General features: G+C 35.9%; 3 protein-coding genes and 1 non-coding gene across 5 annotated transcripts; 2 read left to right on the top strand and 2 right to left on the bottom strand.

Moving 5' to 3' along the window:
• Positions 1-6: 6 nt before the first annotated feature.
• LOC111421790 (uncharacterized) lies at positions 7-12,501 on the bottom strand. 2 transcript variants are annotated; one of them, XM_071201263.1, is made up of 6 exons: positions 12,257-12,501; positions 11,750-12,187; positions 10,932-11,074; positions 5,295-5,612; positions 5,001-5,241; positions 7-4,947 (listed from the first exon to the last, which is right to left on the bottom strand). In XM_071201263.1, the coding sequence occupies exons 1-4, from the start codon at positions 12,462-12,464 to the stop codon at positions 5,607-5,609; spliced, it is 795 nt and encodes a 264-aa protein (XP_071057364.1). In that variant the 5' UTR covers positions 12,465-12,501; the 3' UTR covers positions 7-4,947; positions 5,001-5,241; positions 5,295-5,606. The 2 variants fall into 2 exon arrangements, with proteins under 2 accessions (XP_071057364.1, XP_071057363.1); XM_071201262.1 differs by lacking the exons at positions 7-4,947; positions 5,001-5,241; positions 5,295-5,612 and having other exon boundaries at positions 8,517-11,074.
• On the top strand, positions 889-960 carry TRNAQ-CUG (transfer RNA glutamine (anticodon CUG)). Its single transcript has one exon. It is a non-coding gene; the product is annotated as a tRNA-Gln (tRNA).
• On the top strand, positions 6,342-7,422 carry LOC111421836 (succinate--CoA ligase [ADP-forming] subunit alpha-like). The gene has a single exon (XM_023055036.2). The coding sequence runs from the start codon at positions 6,426-6,428 to the stop codon at positions 7,377-7,379; it is 954 nt and encodes a 317-aa protein (XP_022910804.2). The 5' UTR covers positions 6,342-6,425; the 3' UTR covers positions 7,380-7,422.
• LOC111421827 (succinate--CoA ligase [ADP/GDP-forming] subunit alpha, mitochondrial-like) lies at positions 7,373-8,449 on the bottom strand. Its single transcript, XM_023055026.2, has one exon. The coding sequence runs from the start codon at positions 8,391-8,393 to the stop codon at positions 7,434-7,436; it is 960 nt and encodes a 319-aa protein (XP_022910794.1). The 5' UTR covers positions 8,394-8,449; the 3' UTR covers positions 7,373-7,433.
• Positions 12,502-27,970: the final 15,469 nt, after the last annotated feature.

The following is a 27,970-nucleotide window of genomic DNA, read 5'->3' as shown; positions in this document are numbered from 1 at the left end:
GAGGTCTGTAGCGCTGTAAGCAGAAGTTGGTCTTCAGCCATATCCATGTTCTATTCTTTCTGGTGATGTTGTTATTATGGTAAATATCAAGTTAGTAGCTGGTAGTAGAACTGTTCTTAGCAAGAATTTTTACCTCTATTATTTGCTTTTGCTGTCTCGTAGCCTTTGATTATATATAATATGGATTGAGTCAACGAGAGAGATAGCTTGCGCAAGGTGATCGAACCGAGATAGACATAGAAGCGTACTGTCATATAATGGGTGTACTGATAGAAGAGAGATATATATAGAAGCATATAATATATCTATCTTTGTTACACTTTCACATTATCGCTTTCCATCTACGTCTATTCACCTTGAGCAACATTTTTGTTAGTAGATATATTCAGTTAGCTCAATCCATATTATATATAATCAAAGCTCGTAGCATATCTTACAGAGTTTACGAGCTCGGGTCTTTCTTTCAGATAGTTCATGACGTAAACCACGACTTCTGCTTAGCGTGACGACTTGAACTTCTTCTGCTGGAGAACTATTTCTTTTATTTAGTAAATAAAATGTTAATATGGAATTGGTTTTAATAACTTCAGTTTCCTAAAATTATGAAAGTGTTCTTTTAAAATATGGACTGGATGTAGTACTTGTTTAAAATAGTTCTTTGATTACCTTAACCCTAGAAAGATAACCATATTTTATAGTACGTTAAAAATAACCAGTCGAACACGTCGAATCGACGTAGGTTATCTTTCTAGGGTTAAGCAAATATTTAGTCTGTAAATATAGCGGCCTCTATATTTGATTGTGTATTATAAACTAATATGTATGAATTATTGATTTTTTAACCCCTTTTTCAAAATTTCTTATCTGAAGAACAACCCTTACACAAGAGGTCCCATGGTGTAATGGTTAGCACTCTGGACTCTGAATCCAGCGATCCGAGTTCAAATCTCGGTGGGACCTAAATTTTTTTTTCTTTCGCTTTAAAAATTTATGTAATTTTAATGTTTTTAAATTTATTTTTGAATTCACCTTAAACATCTGCTTGAATAATAATATAATAGTAACAAAATACTAATTATAGGTCAAAAAGAAATTTTTTTGTCCCATATTTTTCATGATTCCCATCGTTCCTTCAGGGTGTTTCATCTAAATCTAGAGTCGGAACATCAGACAAAACAAACAGCCAGGTCGAATGAGGTCGGGCGTGGTTAAAGTAGAGAAGAAGTTTCGAGGGAACCAAAAGAACCTTGCGAGGTATGTAATCAATAGTGCGATTAAAATAAAATATCACGGTCCTTTAACCAACAGAGGCGAGCAGAAATTACAGGGTAGCGGCTTTCTTGTAACGGCGCCGTTCCCGGAGACGGCAGCACCAAAGGTGCTAATTTCTCACCACCGCAGGTATCGCGATCGGCACCTGCTCGGACACGCCTCCCATCAGAAGAGCACCTAACCTCGTTAGTCCGAGGACCAGCCGAGATTATATGTGCTCCAAAAAAACATTTCGACCTTGAATCTCTTCTAATTTGAATATTTATTGTGAGAGATTTCACACTAGCAAAAAAGAAATGAAAACCCAAGACTAAATTATACACCGCTGGTCAGAATTAAATATTCAGAATTAATACACAGGGTGTCACAAGACGACAGAAAATAAAAAAAATTGTCCTATTAACACATTAACTGGCTGTTGCAGGATAACAATAAGCAGGTAGTTGAACAAGTGATTTTAATAACCCACAATTTTTTCCTACCCATCCTTTTTTTTACCGAAAATCTTTTTTTACCTCATTTCCCTCCCGGGATGATTAACGTAAACGGTTTTTTTAACATTTTTTTTGCGCCGCTTTAACGAACGACTGTTGATTGTTTACTCTGTACACCTGATTTTTTTTCTCTCGCTTCGAAGTCGACGAAAAAATTAGCGGTCAACGAACAAAGAACGGAATCTACATAAAAAGATGACGGTATGGTAGCCCATATCTACCTGTCTTCGCTGGATTTGTTTGCGCGTCTAGGCCCCGATGAATCTTCTAGGCAATTAGCCCCTGTATTCATATGTAAATCTACAGGTTTTCTAGGGTGTTAAATATTTGAATTGGAAACGTTTTACATAATCTGTCTACGAGCGGGGAACTTTTTACAACATCATGATGTAGCTACTTTCTTCCTTAAATGAAATTCCCCTTCAACTATTTTTCTTTGTGTCAACTCATCAATATTTAATGTCTATATTATTGTTTAGCATAAAATTATAATATAAAAATCTAATATTTTAACAAATAAAAATATATTTTCAACTAGATCAATTTTTACTCCCTCGGAATACAATACTATTAACTCTTTATACTTATAATAGAATGCTATAGAGTTTGTAAAACGAAGAACCAGCAATTAGCAGCTCATGGCATACTTTAAGCAGAAATACTTTTGTGAAAAAATCCTGTAGTCATGAAGCATTTGAAGAGGTTCCTTATGACCAAAGTCAGAAATATATTAGAGCTTGATTGTGGCAGAATCAAGGTTTTAGTGGAAATCTTTCAAGACATTGACGCATTTTAATGCATTGAGTTTATGCTTGGATTTTCTGATTAAAAAACTAGAAAACAGTGGAAAATGCTTTATGTTATTACCTTGTTTTTTCCTTACAGATGAAAGCATTGTTTCAATTTATAGCTATTTATAAGTTGGTGTGAAAACTTCGCAATTATGTGCCTACGCAAATGACATAGTGATCCTAAGTCTCGCCAAAGGAGAATTGAAGAAAAAATTTGCTGACGAAATTAAAACAAAGCATATGGTGTCCACAAGATCCCGAAAAAGAGTCTCAAACAATATCTAATGATAAGGAAAATACTAGGCAGACAATCAAAATTCAAAATCTATTGCACTTTTATAAGACCAAGAACAAGATATGGATGCGAAGCATGAAGAGTCTTTGAAAGATGGATCTCGCGCAAGATATATGGAGCAATAAAAGATGGTGGTGGAATGTAGTTAATAAGAATGAATTGGACCATAAAAGCACATATAATAGCATGGCTGAGACATGTGGAAAGGATGTAGGGAGACAGAGGAGTGAAGAGAATTATAGAATGTAACCACAGGAATAAAGAGCAGGGAAAGATCAAAGAAACGATGATGCAGGATGTTAAGAAGCTTGGTGTACGTAACTGGAAGAGTAGCAACGTTCATAAAGGATTGCAGTGCTATAAGAAGAAGTAGGAATGCCATGTCCATGTTCAGCTGACCAACTTCTGACCCTTTTAACGTAAGAAGTTTGTTCTTTGCTATAAGTATGCATTCCGTAGCTTTATAACTGTCCAATGTCACACTTGAAACAATACGATATATAAAAGATAGTTAACTATTGTTGGAAGTCTCTCGGTGTATAATCATACCTTTGGAGTACGTTCTTCTGGCTCTTTGGAAAAGAGTGCTAATTATAGACAACTTTTGTTGTGGATGATGATGTAATAAAACTTAAAAGTACTTTCTTCTTGTACGTTTTTTCGAAATACTCCATATTTGAGTTATCTATTCTTAGTCTTAATCACTAAAACATCGAGGGGTAGTTGCTGCTTGGCCATTTGTTCTCAGACTATAAACTTAATCATTGAATGTTGGCTAATTTAAGAAATCCTCAAATCTTTATTTGTCATGTTGTAGCTTGCTAGTAAAAGTGTCTTGCACGTTTTCAGACATAACTTTAGTTGCTAAGGGCTGGTTTTTAAAGCCTCTTCCTCAAACAACTGTACACAGACGTTGACAATGACTGGTCATAACAACGATAAATGCATGTGAAGGAGTGTTATGGATGAGGAGGGTGAGAGGATGAAGGAAGAGGAGACATGCAAGTTGGTGGAATGAGGAGTTAGAAACGAAGAAAAAATAGTTGAGCAGAGCAAGGAGTTATCAAAACTGGAGAGCATTTTGGAGAGACAAGGGACGGGTGAAAATATGGAGAGTAAATAGAGTGAATGAAGAAGGCGTAGGGTAGATAGGGTTAATTGTGTAGAGGAAAAAGTTATTGAAAATTAGATAAAAAATGAAAAAAATGAAATTTTGTTATTGATGGATGCTTGACTGAAGGGGTGTTTCCGGAAGTATGGAAGAAAACGACAGGTGTATGGTTACCAAAGTCGAATAATGGGGTCAAGGCAATATGCTTGGTAAATTAAAAGCCAGTTATTTACGATGATAAATGTTTTATTTTATTAAAACAGGGTAATTCGGTGCAACAATGTTTCAGCTGACAATCCAGCCTTTATCAAGCACGACGTCAATGAGAGTGCCCGTTGTCAGCTGAAACATTGTTGCACCGAAGTACCCTGTTTTAATAAAATAAAACATTTATCATCGTAAATAACTGGCTTTTAATTTACAATTTTTACGATGAACATCGAATCACAAATTTCCAAATATGCTTGATGTCTGCCATCGGAAAGGTTCTAGATAGGGTTTTATCAGAAAGGTTGTTGGGTTGGGTTGGGTTGAATTGAATGAAGCTATTACCAAAGCTAACTGAAGCTATTACCTTTCTCTGTAGGCATAAACATTATTTCACATTTCTTTCTTATACTACAAAAAGCATTTCTATTACCAACTGGATTTTGAAATGTTGAAGTTTGATGGTTTGACTGTTTTTAACACTTTTGCGATGTCTTGCCGAATATGCATCGCTTTTACCACTCGCATCTTCCGAATGGTTGTTTCTACTTTGAACATAATTTCTTCTTTTGGCACCTTAGTTGGAACAACTATAAAATCAGTACCTTAGCTAGTATCATTGTTTCTTCTTTTATCAATGCTACATGACTGATTCTATATTCTTTTCTGTGTTCGACGATCTAATGACTCGAATTTCTTGATTTATGTTTTTTGGCTTTTCTGGAATACTTGTTCTTCCTTCTCCATGACGATTAGTGTTCTAAGTTACAGTTCTGCCTAAAATGGGAACTCGAAATATGGAAGTATAGCAGCGGTAACTTCTTACTAACTCAGTTGTATGTTCTTGAATATTTTGTGATTTTTTGGAACTCTCGTTCTACCTTCTCCATGGTTATATCTACTTTCTTACAGTTCTTGCTTAAATAAGGAACTCGAAATCTGGAACTGTAACCGCGGTAATTTCTCACTTACCAGTTTTAGATTCCTAAATATTTGTCTGTTTTTCGGCTTTTCTGGAACTCTCGTTCTTCCTTATCTATGGCTATTCTATCTACTTTCTTACAATTCTGCCTGAAATAGCAACTCAAAATGTGAAAGTGTAGTCGTAACAACTTCTCACTTACCGTTTGTAGGTTCTTCAATATTTTGTGTATTCTTTCCAAGAAGTTCTGACTTGTTTTGATCAAGATTTTACGGGCTACAACACAGTAGATGTGTCGCAGTAGAATTTTGCTTACATATCCGTGGAAAAATGAAATTCCAAATAAATTTGAAGGTATCCTGTACGTTAAGGTTATAAATATAAGTTCGTAAGGTTTCATGACTGGTGTTATTGCTAGTTAGCAGTCCCAAAAGCAAACATATTTGCCAAAATCCGCCTCTCTTACCAGAGGACTTCAACAGATTCATCCTTTTTTGATGAAAGCTCTCCCCTGTTAACACTGAACACGATAATTAGCAATTAGTTCATTGATTAGTCAACAATTATTAGTAATTATTATTACTTCTATATAGTCAAAGTATTTATCTAAAATTATTTGACAACTTTGATGAATACACTTTGGTGAAGTACAAATTTTATTTTTTGTTTTTGGGGGAAATCAATTTAGTAAAATCATTGTTAATAAATTGGGAATTTAATAAATCATTATGAATTATCAGTATTTATAAATCAAATCTTAAGCTTTTCAATAAAAGAAACCGCTTTTCCAAATATCTTTTAATTTTTAAAATATTCATCTTTAAAGACAATCAAATTGTTTTGAGATTTTAAGGATAATTTTAAAATATTTAAGATATCTTTTTCAAATTTCAGAAATTATTATTACTCATCTTTTTAATAAAACAGTCTGCTTTTAAAAATATCTTTTAGTTTTTGAGAAAAACGACTTTAATTTCAGTAATTTTTTTAGAATAAACAATTTTCTTCGATTATTATCAAAAATCATAACAAATTACGGTTTTAATAAACCACTATGAAATCATCGGCGTTTATAAATAAAATCATAACCTATTTAATGAAAAACGCCGTTTTTGAAAATATCTGTTAGCTTTTAAGATATCAATTGTTAAAATTAATCATTTTTTTCAATCACATTAACGATATTTTCATCATTAAAACGAGGAATAAAATTTTGTAATAATCATTTTGTCAAAACAGACATAAATCAATGTCTAATTAGCACTCGACGCATATCTTTTGTGTTTCATTATTTTTTTTTTATTTTATATGATTTAATTTTTATTTAAAAACAATGTTACTAACGAAAGTATTAAAAGCAGCTAAACCGTGTATGGTAAAAAAAAGTGCTTATCACGAAACCAGAGATAACTTAAAGATTCATGCAAAAACAAAAGTAATTTGTCAAGGATTTACTGGAAAACAAGCCACCATTCAATGCACAGCCGCATTACAAGCAGGTACAAGAATTGTTGGAGGAGTAACGCCGGGTAAAGGAGGTAGAAGTCATTTAAACCTTCCCGTTTTTAACACCGTCAAAGAAGCAAAAGCTAAATTAAACCCAGACGCAAGCATTGTTTATGTATCCCCTAAAGTTTGTGCTTCAGCTATTAAGGAAGCTATAGATGCTGAAATTCCTTTAGTTGTTGTTATAACAGAAGGAATCCCCGTGCATGATATGTTAGAAGTAAAACATCATTTGTTAAAACAAAACAAAACTAGACTTCTTGGTCCAAATTGTCCTGGAATGATAGCACCCGGTGCTTGTACGATAGGATTAATGCAAATGTGTGATAATGGCCCAATCGGTATCGTTTCAAAATCGGGAACTTTAACTTACGAAGCGGCGTATCAAGCGAAAGAATGTGGTTTAGGAAAATCTTATTGTATCGGGATAGGTGGTGATCCTTTTAATGGAACAGATTTCGTAGATGTTTTAGATGTTTATTTAAGAGATGAGGAAACGAAAGGAATCATTTTGATTGGTGAAATTGGGGGTGTCGCTGAGGAGAGAGCTGCTGAATTTTTAAAATTGAAAAAACCACACAAACCGGTTGTTAGTTTTATTGCAGGAGCTTCAGCTCCACCTGGTAGAAGGATGGGCCATGCTGGAGCTATTATTGAAGGAGGAATGGGTACTGCTGATGGAAAAATAAAAGCTTTGAAAGATGCTGGGTGTGTTGTAGTAAAATCTCCCGCTAAAATCGGTATTTGCTTGAAACAAGTAATGAGGGGATGTGGTTGTTGATGTAAATTTATTTATTTATGCGATAAAAACTTTTAATAATTTATTTATTTATTATTAATGCATCTTCATTTTTTCTAATTCTCTTTTCATGGCTGCTCCAATGTGTCCTGGTGATTGCACAACGACGCAACCAGCTTTTAATAAAGCGTTAATTTTTGCTGTAGCCGTTCCTGTTCCTCTTTGTATTATGGCACCTGCGTGCCCCATTCTTTTACCGGGAGGTGCTGATAAACCTGCTATGAAACAAACTACAGGTTTTTTCTTCTCCCCTGTATTAAAGTTCGTTAAAAATTCGGCGGCTTTTTCTTCTTGACATCCTCCGATCTCCCCGATTAGAATAATCCCTTTGGTTCGCACATCGTCCAAGAAAAAATCTAAAGCGTCTACGAAATCCGTTCCATTAAAAGGGTCGCCACCAATTCCAATACAATAACTCTGACCTAATCCGATATTAGATGTTTGGTAAACCGTTTCGTACGTTAAAGTACCCGATCTTGAAACGATTCCAACGTTTCCGGCTTTGTGAATGTGTCCTGGCATGATTCCAATTTTACATCTACCAGGCGCTATTATACCGGGACAATTTGGGCCAATAAGTCTTGATTTCGACTGGGATAATAAACGTGATTTTACTTTGATCATATCGTGAATTGGAACGCCTTCCGTTACACAAACTATTAATTCAATTTCGTTATCGATGGCTTCGTTTATGGCGTCAGCGGCGTACGGAGCCGGTACGTAAATTATGGAGGCTGTTGGTTTCAAATGTTCTTTGGCTTCGGCAACTGTATTGAAAACTGGAAGTTCTAAATGACGTTGACCACCTTTTCCAGGCGTAACACCTCCAATGATTCTCGTACCGTATTTAATAGCGGCGTTTGCTTGAATTGTCGCTTGTTTTCCAGTAAATCCTTGACAAATTACTTTTGTTACTGAACTTATTTTTAAATTCTTTCTTGTAGCCGCATAACTGGCTTGTACTATAGGTTTTACCAGCGATTTTATGCTACTCATTATTACTTTTTATCGATGTCAAAAATAAAATTTTGACATAAATTAATTTTGACGTTAGAATAAATTTCAACGATTTATTTTTAACAAGCACCTAATAAATTAGTGTAAATAGAAATAAATAAGAATAAATAAGAACAATAAAGTAATTAACTTCTTTTCTCAAAGTTTTCTCAAAAGACAAAGAACTAAAGTTCAAAGGCAAAAGAGTTTTTACGAATTTTGCTCAAAGTAAGCTTTCATCTTTTAACAACCACGTTTGTCCTAAGCTTGTCAGAGGCAATGTTGCCATCCAGACGAACTTCCTTAGCTGAACAGACCAATCGAAGTCGAAATCAAAATGACTTACAAAAAATAGAAAATAATTTAAAAATGCACACTTTTTCTTTTTTGTTCATAGATAATATCTCTCAATAAACCCCAAATATAGTCTCCCATCATGTTTTCATTGTATTGGCCTTGAAAACGTTCTCCTTGCTCTTCTGAATACGCTTCCATATTGTTTTTGAATTTATCTAAATGAGCATGCAGCATATGTACTTTTAATGACATCCTGCAGCCCATGGCCTCAAAATTTTTTAACATATTTTCAACTAGTTTTTTGTAGTTTTCAGCTTTATTTCCTAAAAATTCAGAAACAACTGCTTTAAAACTGCTCCAACTAGCTTTTTGAGTACAATTCAATAACGTTAGAAATTTTTCATCGGCGAAAATCTGTGTGATTTGCGGACCAACAAAAACCCCAGCTTTAACCTTTGCTTCTGATAACTTTGGAAAAAATTTGCTTCTGAGGTTTGACCCAGTTTTTTAACAAATTGTTTCATCAACCCTAACTTAATGTGCAGAGGCGGCATTAACACTTTTTCTGCTTCAACAATTGGCTCAAATTTTACGTTTTCTTTTCCGACACAAAGTTCTGTTCTTACAGGCCATGACTGTTGAGTATAATGCTTAGCATCCGCTCTGCTATCCCATAAGCATAAATAATTTAACCATTATAACAAAAATAGAGAGATTCCTCTTTCACTTTCTGATGCTGATGAAATTAACAACTATTTTTGTTCAGTACAAAGTGACGGGTTGCCAGATGTAGACCTTTTAAATTTTTATAGTAACAATGTTAAAGATTCTGTGGATGTGTTTGAGTTTACTGCGGTGACGGAGGAGGAGGTAGGAGATGCCTTAAGCGCTATTTCTTCCAATGCTCAGGGAGCTGATCAGCTTTCTATATCTATGATAAACATATGTTCTCCCTTGATCATACATTTCATCAGACACATTTTTAATTTTTGTATAACTGAACATGTTTTTCCATCTTGCTGGAAAGAGTCGATCATTTTACCCATCGCTAAAGCAAGTAATCCTAATGCGGTGTCGGATTTAAGACCGATTAGTATTTTGCCGGTGCTTTCGAAGGCATTTGAAAAAATTTTAGCAAAACAACTTAGACATTATCTGAATGCGTGTAATATTTTGCCTGAATTCCAATCTGGGTTTAGACCTCATCATGGCTGCTGTGGAGCGCTTTTGAATATCACTGACGACTTGTTGTCTGCGGTTGATCAGGGGAAGATGTCGGCGCTTGTTATGTTGGACTACTCCAAGGCCTTTGATACTATTAATCATTCATTGTTGTTGAGTATTTTGCACTACATAGGCCTTGGGTGTGGTGCGATATCGTTGTTGGCTGACTATCTGGCGGGTAGGTCACAAAGTGTCATGATACATGGAAACAGATCTAGACCCACTGAAGTCGTATCCGGTGTACCTCAGGGCTCTGTGTTGGGTCCCATTTTGTATACGGTGTATACATGCCGGTTATACGACTGTCTGCGTCATTGTAAGTATCATGCTTATGCTGATGACACTCAGATTTATTCCTCTTTTAATGAAAAAGATCTTGCTGTTGCGCAAAGACATATTAACCAGGACCTGGATGCACTAGTTAGCCTTTCAGAAAGACATAATTTAGTTATTAACCCCGATAAGAGTAAGTTATTATTGTTCGGGAGTAAAGCGTGCAGGCATAGAGTAAAAAATAATATACAGATTTTTGTTAAAAATAGTCCATTGAATATTTCAAGTGAAGCAAAAAATTTGGGTGTCATACTGGATTCCGAACTTCGTTTTACGCAGCATGTTAGTTCGATGATGCGGTGGTCGTACTGTGCTCTTAAATCTCTTTATGAACACCGTTTCCTACTTAATAAACGAATAAAAATATTGCTCTGTGAAACACTTGTTTTGTCTAATCTTAATTATTGTGATGTCGTTTACGGACCTTGTCTCAAGAGTCGTGACAAATACCGTATCCAGAAGCTACAAAACTCTTGTATTAGATTCATTTCTGGTTTGAGAAATCGCGATCGAATATCTCATGTTTATGAGGATATCGGTTGGCTGCGTATGGCTGCACGTCGTAGGTTGCATGCCCTTGTTTTCTACCACCATGTGCTGAATAAGAGGGTACCACAGTACTTGTATGAAAGAATTCGTTTCCGAACTGACGTTCACAACGTTAATATACGTAAAAAAGATTACCTGGCAATACCGCGTCACAGGCTTGAGCTGTTTAAGAGGTCGTTTTCTTACACCATTGTTTCCTATTATAATTCTGTTCCTCCTGAATTCCAGCACCTTGGTGGTATCTCCTTCAAGAAGAAAATCAAAGGGCTCTTTCTGACCTGTAATAAATGACTAGGTCGCGCAGTTGTTTTTTTTTTCTCCGAGACTCCATACACACTATGTTATGATTGCTGGTTTTTCGTAATGCTTGCACTGTAATAGTTGATTCGTGGCCCTTTCGTTTCTTTTCTTTTTTTTTTTTAAGTTTATTATTTTTACCATTAGTTAGTAGTTAGTTAGTTTAGTTAGTTGATAGATTTTTTTTTTTATGGGGTGCCGGAAGAACAGATCAGTGTTCTTCACTGTTCTGAGGTATCTCCATTTGGCGCACATTTTTTTCTTTTTTCTTGTTGTTTTTGTTTTTTTTAATATGTATACAAATTTTCTTTTGTTATATTATGGATATACTTATATTATACTATGCGTCAATAAATAAATAAATAAATGAATGAATAACATGGATATTTTGTATATCCGCTTTGAAGTCCCATCAAAAAAATCCCACCATTTTAAAATCTCCAATCAGCTGCCAGTTATACTCGTATACTTTACTTGTTCAAGCAAAATTTTTACACTTTCATAATTTTCTTTAAGATGTACTGAGTGAGCGATTAGAAGAGACGGGAATTTATTTCCGTTGTGTAATAAAACAGCTTTTAAGCTTTTTGTAGAGCTGTCAATGAATAACCGCCATTCGCTAGGAACAGAAGCTATACCAATTTTATCGAACATACCTTTTATGTCATTGCAAAAACAAAGTCCATCTTCTTTTGTGAAAAATGTTGAGAATGTTTCATGCCTAGTCTGCTGATCCGTGATATTAACATCATCAAGCAAATACCACTGCTTTAAGCGAGAGCCTAAAAGCTCTGCTTTACGTTTTGGCAAATTTAAATCTCTAATCAAATCATTAAAATCGGAATTACTTCTATGAGAACTAAGAAATGAGCTACTTTTCTGCGGTAGCTCAGGTACTGGTCGTGTCAGATTGTGTGCGACTGGAGCAGATGAAGATTCAAGGTCAGGATATTCGATAGGTTTTGCATTTTTACCTCTACGTCTTTTACTCGGATTCACAATGCAAAAGTAGTAGTCGTTTACGTGGTCTTTTGGTTCTCGCCAGATTCTTGGTATTGCAAATTTCATAGACCTTTTCGCACCTCGATACCAGCCTAAAATATAGAAATAGAAATTAATATGTCTATTGTATTTAATTCACCATTTAATTAAAATTAGCTTACCTTCCAAACATCTTTTACAATAACTACAAGCAACATGTGGAGCCCATGTCTTGTCTTGATTCCGAACAGGACGGTCAAAATATGCTTCGTAGGCTTCACAGAGAACGTGAGATGTATTTAGTTCATATTTTACATCTCGAACTTTAATAAATTGCCCACATATATAACAAAATGCATCAGCATCATATTTACACTTTCGCGACGACATTTTAAGTTATTCTAGACTTGTACAAAACACCTGATCGTTGTTTATCACTCGAGCGCCACTTATCAGCACTGTATAACCCCACTCTGATTGCGCGGTATTTTATATGCATTAAAAATAGTTAAAATTGAAAAAATATTCAAAAATACTCATTTTTTTATTACTATAACAATTACAAAAGCAAACTTTATACCAAAAAATGGTATTTTCTTTTCGTTTTTGTTCATAATTAACCAGAAAATCATAAAATAAACTTTAGGACAAAGAACAAAATTTTTTTTGTAGAAGCGTGTAATCTGTTATGTTTGCCGAACGAAGCTTTCTGAACGCCGTCTTTCTAATACACCAAGTCTTTTGCTTGCCAAATCTTGCCAAAGTGCGAATTTGCACAAATCTGGAAAAGGCTTTGCTTTTGACGAAGTGAAACAGTTTGACGAGTTCGTAACAGCTTGCGTCGAAGACAAAATGGGATTAATTCAAAATAGTTCTGTAAATGTGCAATTCTACACAGGGTGTAGTAAAATAATTAATTTTGACGTTACAATAAATTTCAACGATTTATTTTTAACAAGCACCTAATAAATAAGTATAAATAGGAATAAATAAGAACAATAAAGTAATTTACTTCTTTCTTTAAAAACTACCCCCTTTCTTATATTGTCTGCAACTTTCTTGTGTTATTGCACCCTTCTTCGGATTGACTCCTTTTCAACAAAAAAAACCGTGTCTACCTACCCTTTCCCAAAACTACCCGAAAAGAACCCGTGCTTACGCGGCATGCTTTTAACATCTTTGAAAATCCCTTAAACCGGCCGCCGTCATTGCGGTGATGTTTTTATTAGTTTATAGCCTCAAAGGGTGGGATGTGATTGTCGTTTCGCAGGATACCTCTTCTTCTAGGAAGAGTTTTTTTTCTTTGTTTTTGTAACAACACGAGCGAATTTTTTGCTCAAACTTTTTTTATTACAGTTTCGAAAACCGCCCTCCTAATAATTGGAAATGAAAATATTTACACGATGGACGTCACGCGGATACACGTGACGCTCCGTTCGATTTCAGTGTTAAGTGGCCGCGTGCTACATCGCGAACGACGACGCGCTTCGGTACCTGTGATGACTTTCATTAGCATCGTTTCGTGTAACGATTATTAGGTTTGCGGTAAAGTGAGAAATTTAGTTTGTTAGAACCGGAAGTTTTTGTAAATAAACTTTTAAAAAATTCCAAAGAATCATTAAAGACAATATTTGTATTTACAATAAATACTCTTTTATATAAAAGTAACATATTATGTACATTTAACCAAACACACTCCTTCGGGTTTTAAAACACACCAAGATTACAACAAAATTTTAATAAAAAACATAACCGATGTGTTTCTAACCCCCAATTAGATAACATTTTGCATGTATTTTGATTATAACAAGAAAACCTTTCAATTGATTTCGATGAACAATATCTGATTTTAAAGCTTAATCCTTGGCCAATACGAAACTCTAAATACCCGATTCGAAATTTCCATCAAATTCCACTAAGACGCCAAAATATTGCGAAGGTACACGAATAAAACACAAAAATGATCTTTTTTATTACTCAATTATTAAAATCAATATGTGCTTCTTTTATCGAAATCACAAAAAAGCTTAACAATATATTTTTTACAGTTTTACTTTCAGATACATAATTATCGAGAAAAGTTCGAAATGGTAAAAATTAAATGTAATCGTGGTTTTACATCTTGTTGTTGGTAGAACACAAGATTGGAAACGTTTTAGAAAAAAAGTTTCAGTATAAAACTTTATTCTTAACAATATTGCTCTTTTAAACTTTTGCCCTCAGATGTATAATTATCGAGGAAAATTCGAATAGGTGAAAATTAGATAAAATCGAGGTGTATTAAATTAACCCCATTGGGTCTCCAGGTGGTTGACAATGTTTAAACACTTTTTAATTTTTAATACACTAATTTATTTTAATTTAATGTTACATCTCTATTGCGTTCGTTAATACTATTTGGCTTCGAATGCCTTTGCCCAGAATTATTGGCTACTTATGTACTTCATTTGCGCCAATAATTCTATTGCACAGCGTTATTGTAGCCACAGCGCAACTTAACACTTAAACTTCCGCTGGCGAGGTGCATTGGATTTTACTTAACCTCGGTGATTTAATAAAAACTGTTTAATTTGTAATTTATGTAACAATAATAATTATATCCATCACAAAGGTTTTACATTATGTTGTTGGTAGACAGGTTTCGGGACGTTTTAGAAAAATATTAAAGTTGCAGAAAACTATATTCTTAACAAAATTGCTCTTTTGCAGTTTTGCTTTCAGACGCATAATTATTGAGAAAAGATCGAAAAGGTAAAAATTAAATGAAATCGTAGTTTTACATCTTGTTGTTGATGGACCATGGGAATCAGAACGTTTTAGAAAAAAAGATTTTTGATAAAAGTTGTAATAAACTTTATTCTTAACAATATTGCTCTTTTACACTTTTGCTCTAACATAAGATGCTTAATTATCGAGAAAAATTCGAATAGGTACCAAATTAGATGAAATTGTGGTTTTAACATCTTGTTTTTGATAAAACACGGGATTCGAAACGATTTAGAAAAAAAGTTTTAATATAAAAGTTGTAGCAAACATTACTTTTAACAATATTGGTCTTTTACACTTTTGCTCTAAGATGCATAATTATCGAGAAAAAATCGAATAGGTGAATATTAAATGATATCTTGCTATTTACATCTTGTTGTTGGTAGAACACAGGATTGGGAACGTTTTAGAAAAAAACTTATGGTATAAAAGTTGTGAAAAACTTTATTTTTAACAATATTGATGTTTACACTTTTGCTCTTAGATGCATAATTATCGAGAAAAATACAAATAGGTGAAAATTAGATGAAATCGTAGTCTTACATCTTGTTGTTAGTAGAGCACGGGATTCGGAACCTTTTAGAAAAAAAAGTTTAGTATAAAAGTTGTAGAAAACATTGTTCTTTACAATATTGCTCTTTTACACTTTTGTTCTCAGATCCATAAATATCGAGAAAAATTCAAAAAGTGAAAATTAGATGAAATCGTGGTTTTACATCTTGTTAGTAGAACATAGGATTGGGACCGTTTTAGAAAAAAAGTTATGGTATAAAAGTTGTAAAAAACTTTATTCTTAACAATATTGATGTTTGCACTTTTGCTCTTAGATGCATAATTATCGAGAAAAATGCAAATAGTTGAAAATTAGATGAAATCGTAGTTTTACATCTTGTTGTTGGTAGTGCATTGGATTCGGAACGTTGTGGAAAAAAAAGTTTAGTATAAAGGTTGTAGAAAACATTGTTCTTAACAATATTGCTCTTTTACACTTTTGTTCTCAGATCCATAAATATCGAGAAAAATTCGAAAAGGTGAAAATTAGACAACATCGTGGTTTTACATCTTATTCTTGGTGTTTTTACATCTAATTGTTGGTAAAGCACGAAATTCAAAACATTTTAGAAAAAAAGTATTAGTATAAAAGTTGTAGTAAACTTTATTCTTAACAATATTGCTCTTTAACACTTTTACACTCAGATGCTTAAATATCGAGAAAAACTTCGAAAAGGTCAAAATTAGATGAAATCGTAGTTTTACATCTTGTTGGCGGACGTACAAGGTTAACGAGAAAAAATTGAGATCGGACATTTTGTGATATCGATAGAAAAAACTATGACGAACCAAATGACATATAGATCTTGATAATCGAGTACATCATTTACGAGTTAAGACCATGAAAAAAGATCATTTTTGTGCTATTTTCGTGTACTTTCGCAATATTTTGGCGTTTTGGCAGAATTCGAAAGATTTCGCATCGGACATATCACTTTCGTATTGGGCAAGGATTAAGCTTTCTAATGAGATATTGTTCATCAAAATCGGTTGAGAGGTCTTCTCATTATAATCAAAAGACTACAGTACAACATAAATATAATGTTTATATTAGCATACAGCGCCAAATAATAAATTTACAAAAAAAATTTATTAAAATAAAAATTTCTAAACATAATTTTAAACAACTATTATTCGAAAAATTTTTTGATGCGCATAATAATTATTGAGATAACCTCAAAAATTTTGATTTTTATAACAGCGTACAGCGCTACCTATCAAAGATTTATAAAAACTTATTAAGACAATTATTTTTAAATGTAATTTTAAACATTTAGTATTTGAAAATGTTTTTGATAAAACCTCATTTTTGGTTAATTTTTTATATTGATGTACAGGGTGTGGCAAAAATCTTTAAACAAGATAAACTAAAATAAGAATTGGATTTGGTGTGATACTTGACCCAACAAGTTGAGGTGTGCTTTTAATCGGCAGTGCCCAGTAAGTTCTAAAATATTCCCGAATTTGACAGTGGCAATATTAATAAACACCTTAGCATGTCTCATTCCAGGAGAATTAGTCCACAGTAGGCGAAGTCTCTCTTCAGCCCACAGTCCAATCCTATATTTGGCCCCACAAACGCTTTAGCGCTGCCCTCTCATGCTAGCTCATCTACCGCTTCATTGCCAACAGCCCCAGAGTGACCCGGTACCACGATCAGAGAAACTCTGTTATCACAACTCAGTATGTTTAATGTTCTCTTACAATCATTAACCAGAGCCAACACCGTTTTCACGGCTTGCAGCGCCTGGAGAGCGGCTTGACTGTCTGAGAAAATTAGTACTGTCTTGTTCTTCATCCCTCTATCAAGAATGATTTTAGCACCCATGTCAATAGCAAATACTTCCGCCTGGAATACAGTACAGTACGTACCCAGGCTGTAAGCTTGCTTAATTCGAGGTGTTTGGCAGTATACTCCTGCTCCGACCCTTTCCGGCATTTTTGATCCATCATCTGTGAATATGTATATATTTGCCTGAAGCAGAGAATTTTCAATTTCGATTCAGGATTGCCGCTCAGGTAGTACAATCTGGTATCGAGCATTAATCACTGATAGTGATCCCGCCAAATCTGACGGCATTGATAGCGCAGTATCAGTGCTTATAATGTCTTCTGCAGCCTATTGTTAGGACATGTCGGAACAGTTTTGAGCATATTGCTTAAATCTGTAAATGGTTGTTCTAGCCACTTTCTCTATATGCAAATGCAGAAAAAATAGGCCAAGCAGAACCTCCATTACTAGAGTTGGCGTTGTGCTTATCACACCAGAGATTGTCAATCCAGCTACTCGTTGAATTCGTGAAAGTTTACTTGAATAACTGAAGTCTGTCGGACTTTCCTATGCCAGGCTGCTGCTCCGTATTTGATCATAGGTCTAACCATAGTCACATAGAGCCAGTATAGTTTTTCAGGGGTAAGACCCCAATTTTTTCCACAAAGACAGCTACAAGTCCACAAGGATAGTCTATCTTTGTGCAAAACTCTCTGACAAGGTTTTGTCTAGGATTACAGTACATACTAATAACCTTAATTTTTAAGAATATTGCAAACCATCTTATCATAATATGCAAAAAAAAATCATACATAGGGAATGAGGCCATAAAATAGTTATTAAAACTAGATTTATTTAAAACAGTAACTAGAAAGTAGTCGCAATCTAATAAACTTTGTTTTAAACGATTTAAAAAAGTATTTTTTTATAACAGACCTTTATAGTATAGAAGATTTTTTGAGCAAATAAAAAAAAGAACAAAAAAAAAGTATAAATTTTCTCAACAGATTTCGCAAGCACATTTGCATTGAATGAGCTGAAACGTCTCGGGTATCGCTTCAATCAGGCGCATCAAGTGGCCGGGCGCCGTTTTTTTCCCTTCAAAACCTTACGAGCGGCGAACACACAGAAAACAAGTATAAAGCAAGAAGAAAACGACCGCGAGACAGTGTCAATTCTCGTTCTTCGCGATTTTTTTGTTCGCCCTGCCGGCGCCTTTGTCTCTCGTCGTTTTGTGGGTCCAGCGTACCGGATAATCCTGGCGTAGATTTACAGTGTGAAGAACGTATACGTCGTCTACGACTGCAGGTACCTTTCGATTCCACCATATTAACTAATTTAAATATTATACAAATTCCACCACAACGTTTATTTACGAAACGTTTGATTATTTTTTGTTGTCTCAAAACATTTTTGGATGAAGTATTAAATTTAGATTTCGTGGTGTAATGATGTTTTAGAATTAAAACATAAAGTGTTAATTTAAGTTGTGAAGAGATCGTGGTGGAGTTGATTTGCGGCTGAAAGTATCGAAAGTGTGTGGTGTATGGCGGCCGCGAGATGGCAGTATTCCGGGCACGTTTCGTGCCCGGGCGTGCTGATTTGTGGCACCGCGCCACGGCGGCCAGGCGACCCGACGCGACCGTGGGAACACACGAGTCGGTGCGCGTGGCCGTGAGATCCCCAGGTAGATAGCGCTGCCCCCGGTGTCCCCCCTCGACGCCCCGCCGACACGCTCTTTCTTCCAGCGGCACCGTTGATCCCCAACCTATTAAAGTTACACACACATCAAACATTCAAATTATGCACTTTCACTATTCTTTAAAAAAAATTCATTTTTACATTACCTTTACATCTCATTTTTTAGCAAAAATCGGCAAAAACCTTTTTCTGAACAACACAATACAAAACATCTAAAGTTTTGAAGTGTAAATGCTAACAATCGTCAACCTTGCTTCACACTGGCGGAATAGGAAGGAGAAGTAAGGAAGCTCTCCACCTCCAGCACTAATGTTGGAGGAATAAATGAATACTCAGAATAAGATGCTGACGAATTCAGTGAAGTGCTAAATGCTGTAACTCATTGAATGAGCAACATGATTCATGCAATAATTTATTATCTTGGCAAAGATCAAGCTGAATGCTATCATCCTCCTATCTACAAAAAACCCAGAACACGTAAAGTGAACACCGAAGAAGGAATTTTGATATATTTTTTCAATGGAAGTGAATTCTGAACAAAGTCTGATCTTTGAGCTAAGAACACTGGTTTTACTATGTTGGTACACCATATCCGGTAAAAGATTTATGTTTCTACTAAGAAGTTTGTTTTGATGACAACAAAAACGTGTTATGTTCCTAGACTGCCCTTGAAACCAAACAGACACGGCAGAAAAATTTTCCCAATGGTATCTAGATAATAACTACATATCTACAATTGAAACATATAAGGTGATCAAAGCAACTTATAACTAGACAAGAATTCCTTAGGCACTTACTATTAGCTTATTAAAGATCCAATTTCGCATTAGTGGGTTATCACTACCACGATGCGATGAGAAGAGGTTGGATCTTGTTAGTCTCTAATTAGCATCTCCTTCCCAATTTCAACCAGAGGCGGCGCTACCGGGGGTGCAAGGGGTGCACTGCACCCGGGCGCCGCCTAAAAGGGGGCGCCGGCGCCTTTTTAATGTTTTCTCCAACAATATCGTATCTTTCTTTTGCAGTATTTACACCTGTCAGCAGTAGCTAGTCTTCAGAAAGCAGTATTTAGTCTCCACAAAGCAATTTTAGTCTTTAGAAAGCAGCATTTAATGTTCCAGACGCTGTATTTAGACCTGTCGGCAGTATCTAGTCTTCAGAAAGCCGTATTTTGTCTTCTAGAAGCAGTATCTAGTCTTCTGCCAAAGTTATGTATGTTTTCTCCAAAATATTTTATCTTTCTTTTGCAGTATTTAGACCTGTTAGCAGTAGCTAGTCTTCAGAAAGCAGTATTTAGTCTCCACAAAGCAATTTTAATCTTTAGAAAGCAGCATTAGTGTTCCAGACGCTGTATTTAGACCTGTCCGCGGTATCTAGTGTTCTAGAAGCAGTATCTAGTCTTCTGCTAAAGTTATGTATGTTTTCTCCAAAATATTTTATCTTTCTTTTACAGTATTTAGACCTGTCAGCAGTAGCTAGTCTTTAGAAAGCAGTATTTAGTCTCCACAAAGCAATTTTAGTCTTTAGAAAGCAGCATTTAGTGTTCCAGACGCTGTATTTAGACCTGTCCGCAGTATCTAGTCTTCAGAAAGCTGTATTTAGTCTTCTAGAAGCAGTATCTAGTCTTTTGCCAAAGTTATGTATGTTTTCTCCAAAATATTTTATCTTTCTTTTGCAGTATTTAGACCTGTTAGCAGTAGCTAGTCTTCAGAAAGCAGTATTTAATCTCCACAAAGCAATTTTAATCTTTAGAAAGCAGCATTAGTGTTCCAGACGCTGTATTTAGACCTGTCCGCAGTATCTAGTTTTCTAGAAGCAGTATCTAGTCTTCTGCTAAAGTTATGTATGTTTTCTCCAAAATATTTTATCTTTCTTTTACAGTATTTAGACCTGTCAGCAGTAGCTAGTCTTCAGAAAGCAGTATTTAGTCCCCACAAAGCAATTTTAGTCTTTAGAAAGCAGCATTTAGTGTTCCAGACGCTGTATTTAGACCTGTCCCCAGTATCTAGTCTTCAGAAAGCTGTATTTAGTCTTCTAGAAGCAGTATCTAGTCTTCTGCCAAAGTTATGTATGTTTTCTCCAAAATATTTTATCTTTCTTTTGCAGTATTTAAATCTGTTAGTTTATATAGTATTTCTGTATTTCTTTTATCTTTTTGTCCATTAATAGTTTAGCGACTATTTTGCATGCTTCGGAAAGTTCATTCGACATATTGCGCTCTGTGCAATACACTTTAAAAATGAAACTGGCGTGTCACTTATTTTTGTTTTCGCACATGTAGTGTAAAACCTTTAAGCTAAATTTCCACATGCACGGATTACTGGCGCCAGTTCATTTGCATGTGGAAATAGCAAAAAGCCACTGGCGCTGACGCCAATAAATTGGTGCCAGTAATCATAGCGCCAATAAAGTTGACGCTACTTATACTTTTTGACGCCAGTAATAGTATTTATAAAGCAAATGTGTAACTATTATCGTGTTCGTCCAACTAAAATGAACAAACCCGCTAATAAAGAAGTAGTAGAATAAAAAAACAAACAAAATTTTCCAAGATTGTCCAAAAAATGGACATCAGAACAAACAGTACTGTTTCTAGAAACCTATGAACAATATCCTTGCTTTGTGGAATCAGAAAATTCTACAATATAAGGACCGACTAGCACGAAATGAAGCTGTCAGAAGGATAGTTGAAATTATGAAGAAAACAGTTCCTAATTTTGACGAAACCTCGGCAAAAGCAAAAATACGAAGTATACAATTTAATACCATAAAGTTTAAAATTCATGCAGAAGTGGAGGATCAACTGAGGATGCGTATAAACCCACAGTACCATGGTATGGCAAAAATTTTAAAGTTGCTTGCAGTTTTTTTTTTGCAGGCATCTCTCATATGCGTATGTTGTTTTTGTATTTTAGAGGATATTTGCCTCAAAGAAAACATGAAACTGTCTTCAGTCATTGTTAAATGATTAAAACATGCTTCCTGGTCTTCATGGCATAATTCTCTAATTAAAGTACTAAGCTAACTAGACGCACCTAGGTTATTTCTACGTGCAATTCACGATCTAACCCAGCAACTATGTTTTCGCTTTTTTTTGTTAATAATGTGTCCAGTTCCAAGGAGCACATTTGGACTACCACATTGATGCTAGCGCAAAGTACATCACTTGACGCCATTTTTATTACAGTGCCAGTACACAATTATAACATTTATGTGGAAACAACTTCTGGCGGCAGCTAATTGGCGCCACTAAACTGGCTTCGTACTGGCGCCAGTAATCCGTGCATGTAGAAACTTAGCTTTACTGGCGTGCAAATAGAACTGGCGCCACTAAATCCATGCATGTCTATCTTTAGCAAAATTTGGGAACATAACATCGTTATGGACTTTAAACAGCCGTATGTTCATCAGAATATAGAGGTTGAAATGGTGAAAATGGGGTAAAGGAGACTTTCAAAAAGGGCACTCAAACCATGCAGGACACCATTGGGGAAGCCACGAAATCGCTGGAAAGACGCAGTGAGCTATGACGTACAGGATCTTCTGATCCTTTGGAGTTAGAGAAGAGCAGCGTTTGATAGGGTGCGTGGGGGTAAAGGTTGAAGAAGACTAAGGTCTGACCTGAATTGCAGAGCTATATAAGAAGAAGAAATTGCCACAATGTCCTACGTATTGAAGAAGAAGGCGTTGCTGCTGTTATCATCGATACGTCTGGAGGGCGAAAACAAGAAGGCAGATGAAACGCCAGAAATAATTGAATATTATTAGCGCCTGTTGGCATGTTGGTCGCAAACTAGAAGATGGACCTTGAGTATATTTTTGTCATTTCTAAAGAAAACTGTTGGGAAAAATATGCATTTCTAAGGCTCGTTACTACCATCTTCTGGTTAAGCTATCTAAGGGATTATTACCATGGTTACGGCTATTTTACGCGCTCTCATTGGCTAGTAGATGGGTTTATCTATTAGATAAATTTAACTAAAAGATGGTAGTAATGAGCCTAAAAACACTTGCTGTTATATTGTTCCGATAACATGAAGGATAATAAAATAAGGTAATAAAAAGAAAGTGATACAATGTTTATCTACTGAGTACTTATACAAATACAATAATAATAATAATAATGTTTATTAATCGGATAAGATATAATATATGTACAAATAGAAAAAATTATAAAAAGGCAGTTCCGATTAAAGAGGGTCATGTCAGGTCGACCAAGTGACCAAGGCCCCTTTGTCGCACTGTTTTTCAATGACCCTCAGCAAAATAATAAGACAAAAATTGAAAAATAAAATTTAAATGAAATCAAGCCGATTATAAGCGCAAAAAAAAATTAACAAACTTAAAATACCCAATAAGAAGCATACTTACATATAACAAGCATACATATATAAATCTCAATCTCTGTCAGTCCCCAATCCTCCCCCCGGCTATGAAACCATTTCAAAATAAACAAAGAAGAAGAGTGCTCAGTCAACTTGCCGCTCACTTAAATAAGCCCTAACCCTTGCCTTAAAGGAAATCAGAGAAAGACTCTTGAAGGAATCAGGCAGCCAATTGTATAAGTTAGGCATACAATACGTAAAGCTGCGTTTGAAAATTTCTAAGCGGTGGTGAGGTATCGTTAGCGTATGTTTATGCCTAATATTAATATTATGGATATCTGTGCGAAATCTAATTTTATCATAGAGGTAAGGCGGATTTTTGTGTAAGATAATTTTGTGGTAGAAACATAAGCAGTGAAGAGTCCTTCGCCGTGTCATGCTCAACCAACCAGCCCATGCCAGCGTATGTGATATGCGCTCCCTTCTACGGATACCATATATAAATCGCAGACAAGAGTTTTGTAACTTTTGAATTTTAGCAGTGTGAACGCTGTCAAGGCAGGAGTGATATATTACGTCACCGTAATTGAAGATGGACAACACCAAGGCATCACACAGATGCGTTCTAAGGTTCTGGTTCAAAATGTATCTGTTATTGTAAAGCAACCTTAATGTAGAGTAAGCTCGCCGTAGAAGGGACCGAACATGCCCATCAAAGCGAAGGCGCTCATCGAAACATATACCCAAATTTTTTACATTTTCCCCAAAGCTAAGACGACTTCCACCCATCACCAATTGCAAGTTAGTTTTTACAAACTCGGATGAAGCTCTATCAAACCTAGATAAATGTGCTTCCGAAATCAGCAAGTTTTGGAAAGAATTTCTAATTTTTTTGAAAGAGTTATAATGTACATAATGGATTTGGAAAGTGTAATTCATACACTGATAGAAACTGTTAGAAAAGATTCAAGGAATTTTGGAATTTTATCGCAATAAAAATTTGGAACATAATGAAGAAGATATTATCCAGTTGAACTCTGGACACTTATTGCGTCTATTAACGCTAAGATTATAGTCTCCATATCAAATAAAAATTTTAAATTCAAGTATTGTAAATTTATTGATTGTTGTTAGTGTGTACACATCTTGAGTTTTATTCAGCGTGCGTCCTGAAGCGCCGATATCGAGGTGGGCTGTGAGTTATGAGGTTTGGAAGAAAGTGTACCACCGTGGTCGTGGTGTGGTTCGGCCGGAAAGCCGGAGAGACAAAATTCAAAGGCCGAGTCGATTGCGCGAGAGTCACGTGGCAACCACTGCGATAATAAGAACGCATTGTTATAGGAGGTGACGCGGGGGCGACGAAGGGGGGACGAAGGAGGTCGACTGGCGGAGGTTCGAGTGAGACTTGAGAAGAGGGGAAAATAAACAAGGGACTCGCGGAATATTTCGCAAGCGCGTTCTCTCATCATCACCGACAGACGAGCCGAAGGCCGAAGGCTCTGCGTCTGTTGGCCGCGGCACGTGTCAAACTATAAATAATGAGCGCCGCGGCACGAGCGATTAACCTTAAACGCTATGCTGCCTCACCATCTAGATGCACGTTGACTTTCAATTGCGTCTTATAGAAGATTCAATTAAGATGCTTCTCATCTTCTCTCTTTTTTATTATTTATGTGTTACTTTTATTTCTTTATTTATTTATTTTTTAAATTTATAATAAAACATATATATTGAAGACACATCTAATTAATAACCATTTATAAATCTAATCATTTATAACGAATTATTTAATTAATTCCCAATACCTAGAACTGTTTTTAATTAATGTGTTTGTTCCATACCATTTCCCTATTGAATAATTGACGTTTTATCGGCCATGACACGTGCCGAACGGTGACGGGTGCACGTGGTAACTACGTAGTCGACGGAAGAACGTCGACATGCGCGCAAATTAAAAAAAAAAAAAGAACAAGGTAACAACCGAACTCGTGCGTAAAACCGAAGGTCGAGTTCGGATGCGCAACCTGTTGCATCGATGTTACTCAATTAACCGCGACCGGAAACGACAACGAGACCTGCTAACAATCACGAAACCAGGCGGCTTCGTGAACAGGTGCGGAGATTCCCTCGTGGCCTACAAGTGTAGGACACACGCAAGGACAGATGGCCGCTTCGTCATTCATTTCCCTTTCGGGCACTATTTCTTTACCGTTAAAACACCTGTGGAATGTTTTTATTCATTATGAATTAATAGATATAATAATCGATTATGAAACGTTCCACAAATTTCAATATAGCTATTCCAAAGTGAGACAACGTGGAATGATGGAGAGAGTGTTATTACGCGTTGCGTCTCGATTTAATCTCGAAACAGTTGTGTGAGTGAACTTAGCCCCCAATTATATATTTTTTAAATTTTGATCGTTGTTCTAGATTATTCGAGGTTGTTCTAGATTATTCAATCTGAAGAAAAAAAGTGTTACAAAATGAATAGGTGCTTTTCTGTTATCAATTTCACATTACTAATTAAAAAAAAACTGAACTCAAGATATGAACACTTACAGCCTATGAAATTTACCTCGTAAAATGAAAATCTGTCCTAAACGGTAAAGTCATGAATGCTCTTCCTCCTAAAGTTGACTCACAATGGCTTTCATAATAATACTGTTGAGGAAGTAGATTAGGATCAATGCCCGATTAATTCCAAGGAGAGGAGATCAGAAAGCTTTCCTGGAAAACTTTCCTAGCAGAACTGCAAGCCACCATAGTTATCATCAAGAGCTATAGCGCTGAAACAATTTGTTTTACGAAAAAGATATTAAGAACAGAGTTAGAGAGCGCTGATGATTTTGCGGTAGTGATAAAAGGTAAAAATCTTAGAGAGTTGGAAGACAAAACGACGTACGCTGTGGGTAGGGTGATGATGGAACTGAGAGAAATGGGCTTGAAAGTGGCAGTCCACAAAACGGAAACGGTTCTACTTCAGGGACGAAGGCACCTGAAGGAAATAAGGATTGAGGATATGAAGGTTAGCAGCGTGGACATTGGACATGGATTTCTTAATAGAAGAAAGATCAAAGATCAACGCAAATGGGAAAGAATATAAGGCCGAAGGTAGGAAGAAACTAATGGAGGAGTGGCAGACAAGATGGGATAAGGAAAAGGTATGGACGAAAACACTAAGTCCAAATGTAGAAGAGTGGAGACTGAGAGGCTGGGAGAGGTCGATTATTACCTGACCCAATTTCTAACTGGACATGGTGTTTTCAAAACATACCTGCACAGAATCAAGAAGCGAGACTCGGACAGGTGTTGGTTCTGTGATCTGGAGGATACCGCAGAGCACACAATCTTCGTCTGCGAGAAATTCAGAGAGGAGAGAAGAGTTTAATATAAATATTACAATTAGGATAAAGAGACCAAATTGATCGCTGTCAAAAAAATGCTTACAGAAATTATGAGGAAGCAGGAACGATACGAGAAGAAACTGGAGAGGCGGAAAAACATTATGGGAGAAGCACCATAAAGGAGGAGTGGGTAGAAGGTTCAATGTTTAGAGTAGAAGATGGAGATAAAAGAGGGGGGCGCCAAAACGAAATCCGACGGATGCAGCCTTTGTCTGGAACCCTCTCATGTTAGTGATAAGGAGAAGAGGAGATGCTAGATGTATGGGCATCAAAGTCTACGTTGAGGTTAACGGAAGAAGCGGAGAAGTGGGGGTGCCAAACCATCACTTCTCGGGTAAGATATAAATTTTTGAGAATGATTAAAAATGTAACGGTTGGTTTCTTTTTCTGTTTTTGTATATCCCCTAAGTATGTTGTTGCGAGACAAACACGAGGATCCGAGAGGGATGTGGAAGCGTATCACTGGTGATGATAAGTTATCATCACCAGTGATGATAATCATTGATAACATGAAGGGTGTGAAGTAAAGATGAAAAGTCGCTGTCCAGTAGAGCACAAGAGGAAGTACCCCTGAAAAAATGACTAGTTGGGTTGGGTTGGGCAGTTGGGGGAATGGAAAAGAGAGAGTTTTTTTAGTGGACAGTTCAGGGGCTAGAATAGGTCCACACTCCCGGCTGAAGTACAGAAGTTTTTTTCGCATTGTTAACATCAGAGGCACCAATCGTAAGCATTTTTTTCCACCTCTGCGCCAAAAAAAAAATAATAAAGGGTTAGGTTGGGTTTGGTTGAATTGTTAAGATGTGTAATAGGAATGCACAATAGTTAGAAATAATCCCAGAGCAGATCCAGGTTCAGAACCGGGTACAAACAAGCGCATTCTCAATAGGGACTATGCTATCGCTGATATACTTGAAATTATACAACAAAGTCAAAATTCACATCGCAGCTATATTGCGTTTCATGATGATCTGCCCCAATTTCCCAAGTCGAAATATATTTTGACAAGAATGAATGACAGTTGCCGACCTGTGTGATATTTTCACTGACTATGCTCATCCCTGACAGATTTGGGGCTAAATAGTGGCAACCTCCATCGTTATCTAGAACGTCATAAACTCCTGTACTGTATCTGGAGTCCATTCTAAGTTTGCCGTGACGTTTTTTCTGTGACGGGCAATATAATATATGTAGTACCTTAGTACCCAAGATCATTTGCGTCTTAAGCAGTGTAGTAGTCACCGCTTATCTGAAGTGAGACTAGTAGCATGAGATATGATACTAGTCACCCTACATTATTCACGGCCCTCAGGTTTTATAAATTCTGTTTATATGTGCTCGTCTCGATCACACTCCATCTTTTGGTAACATTAACGG

This window comes from Onthophagus taurus, chromosome 1, assembly GCF_036711975.1.
Source record: "Onthophagus taurus isolate NC chromosome 1, IU_Otau_3.0, whole genome shotgun sequence".
Taxonomy (NCBI): domain Eukaryota; kingdom Metazoa; phylum Arthropoda; class Insecta; order Coleoptera; family Scarabaeidae; genus Onthophagus; species Onthophagus taurus.
Note: the sequence above shows the minus strand (reverse complement) of the source record. Positions and strands in the feature narration are given on the sequence as shown.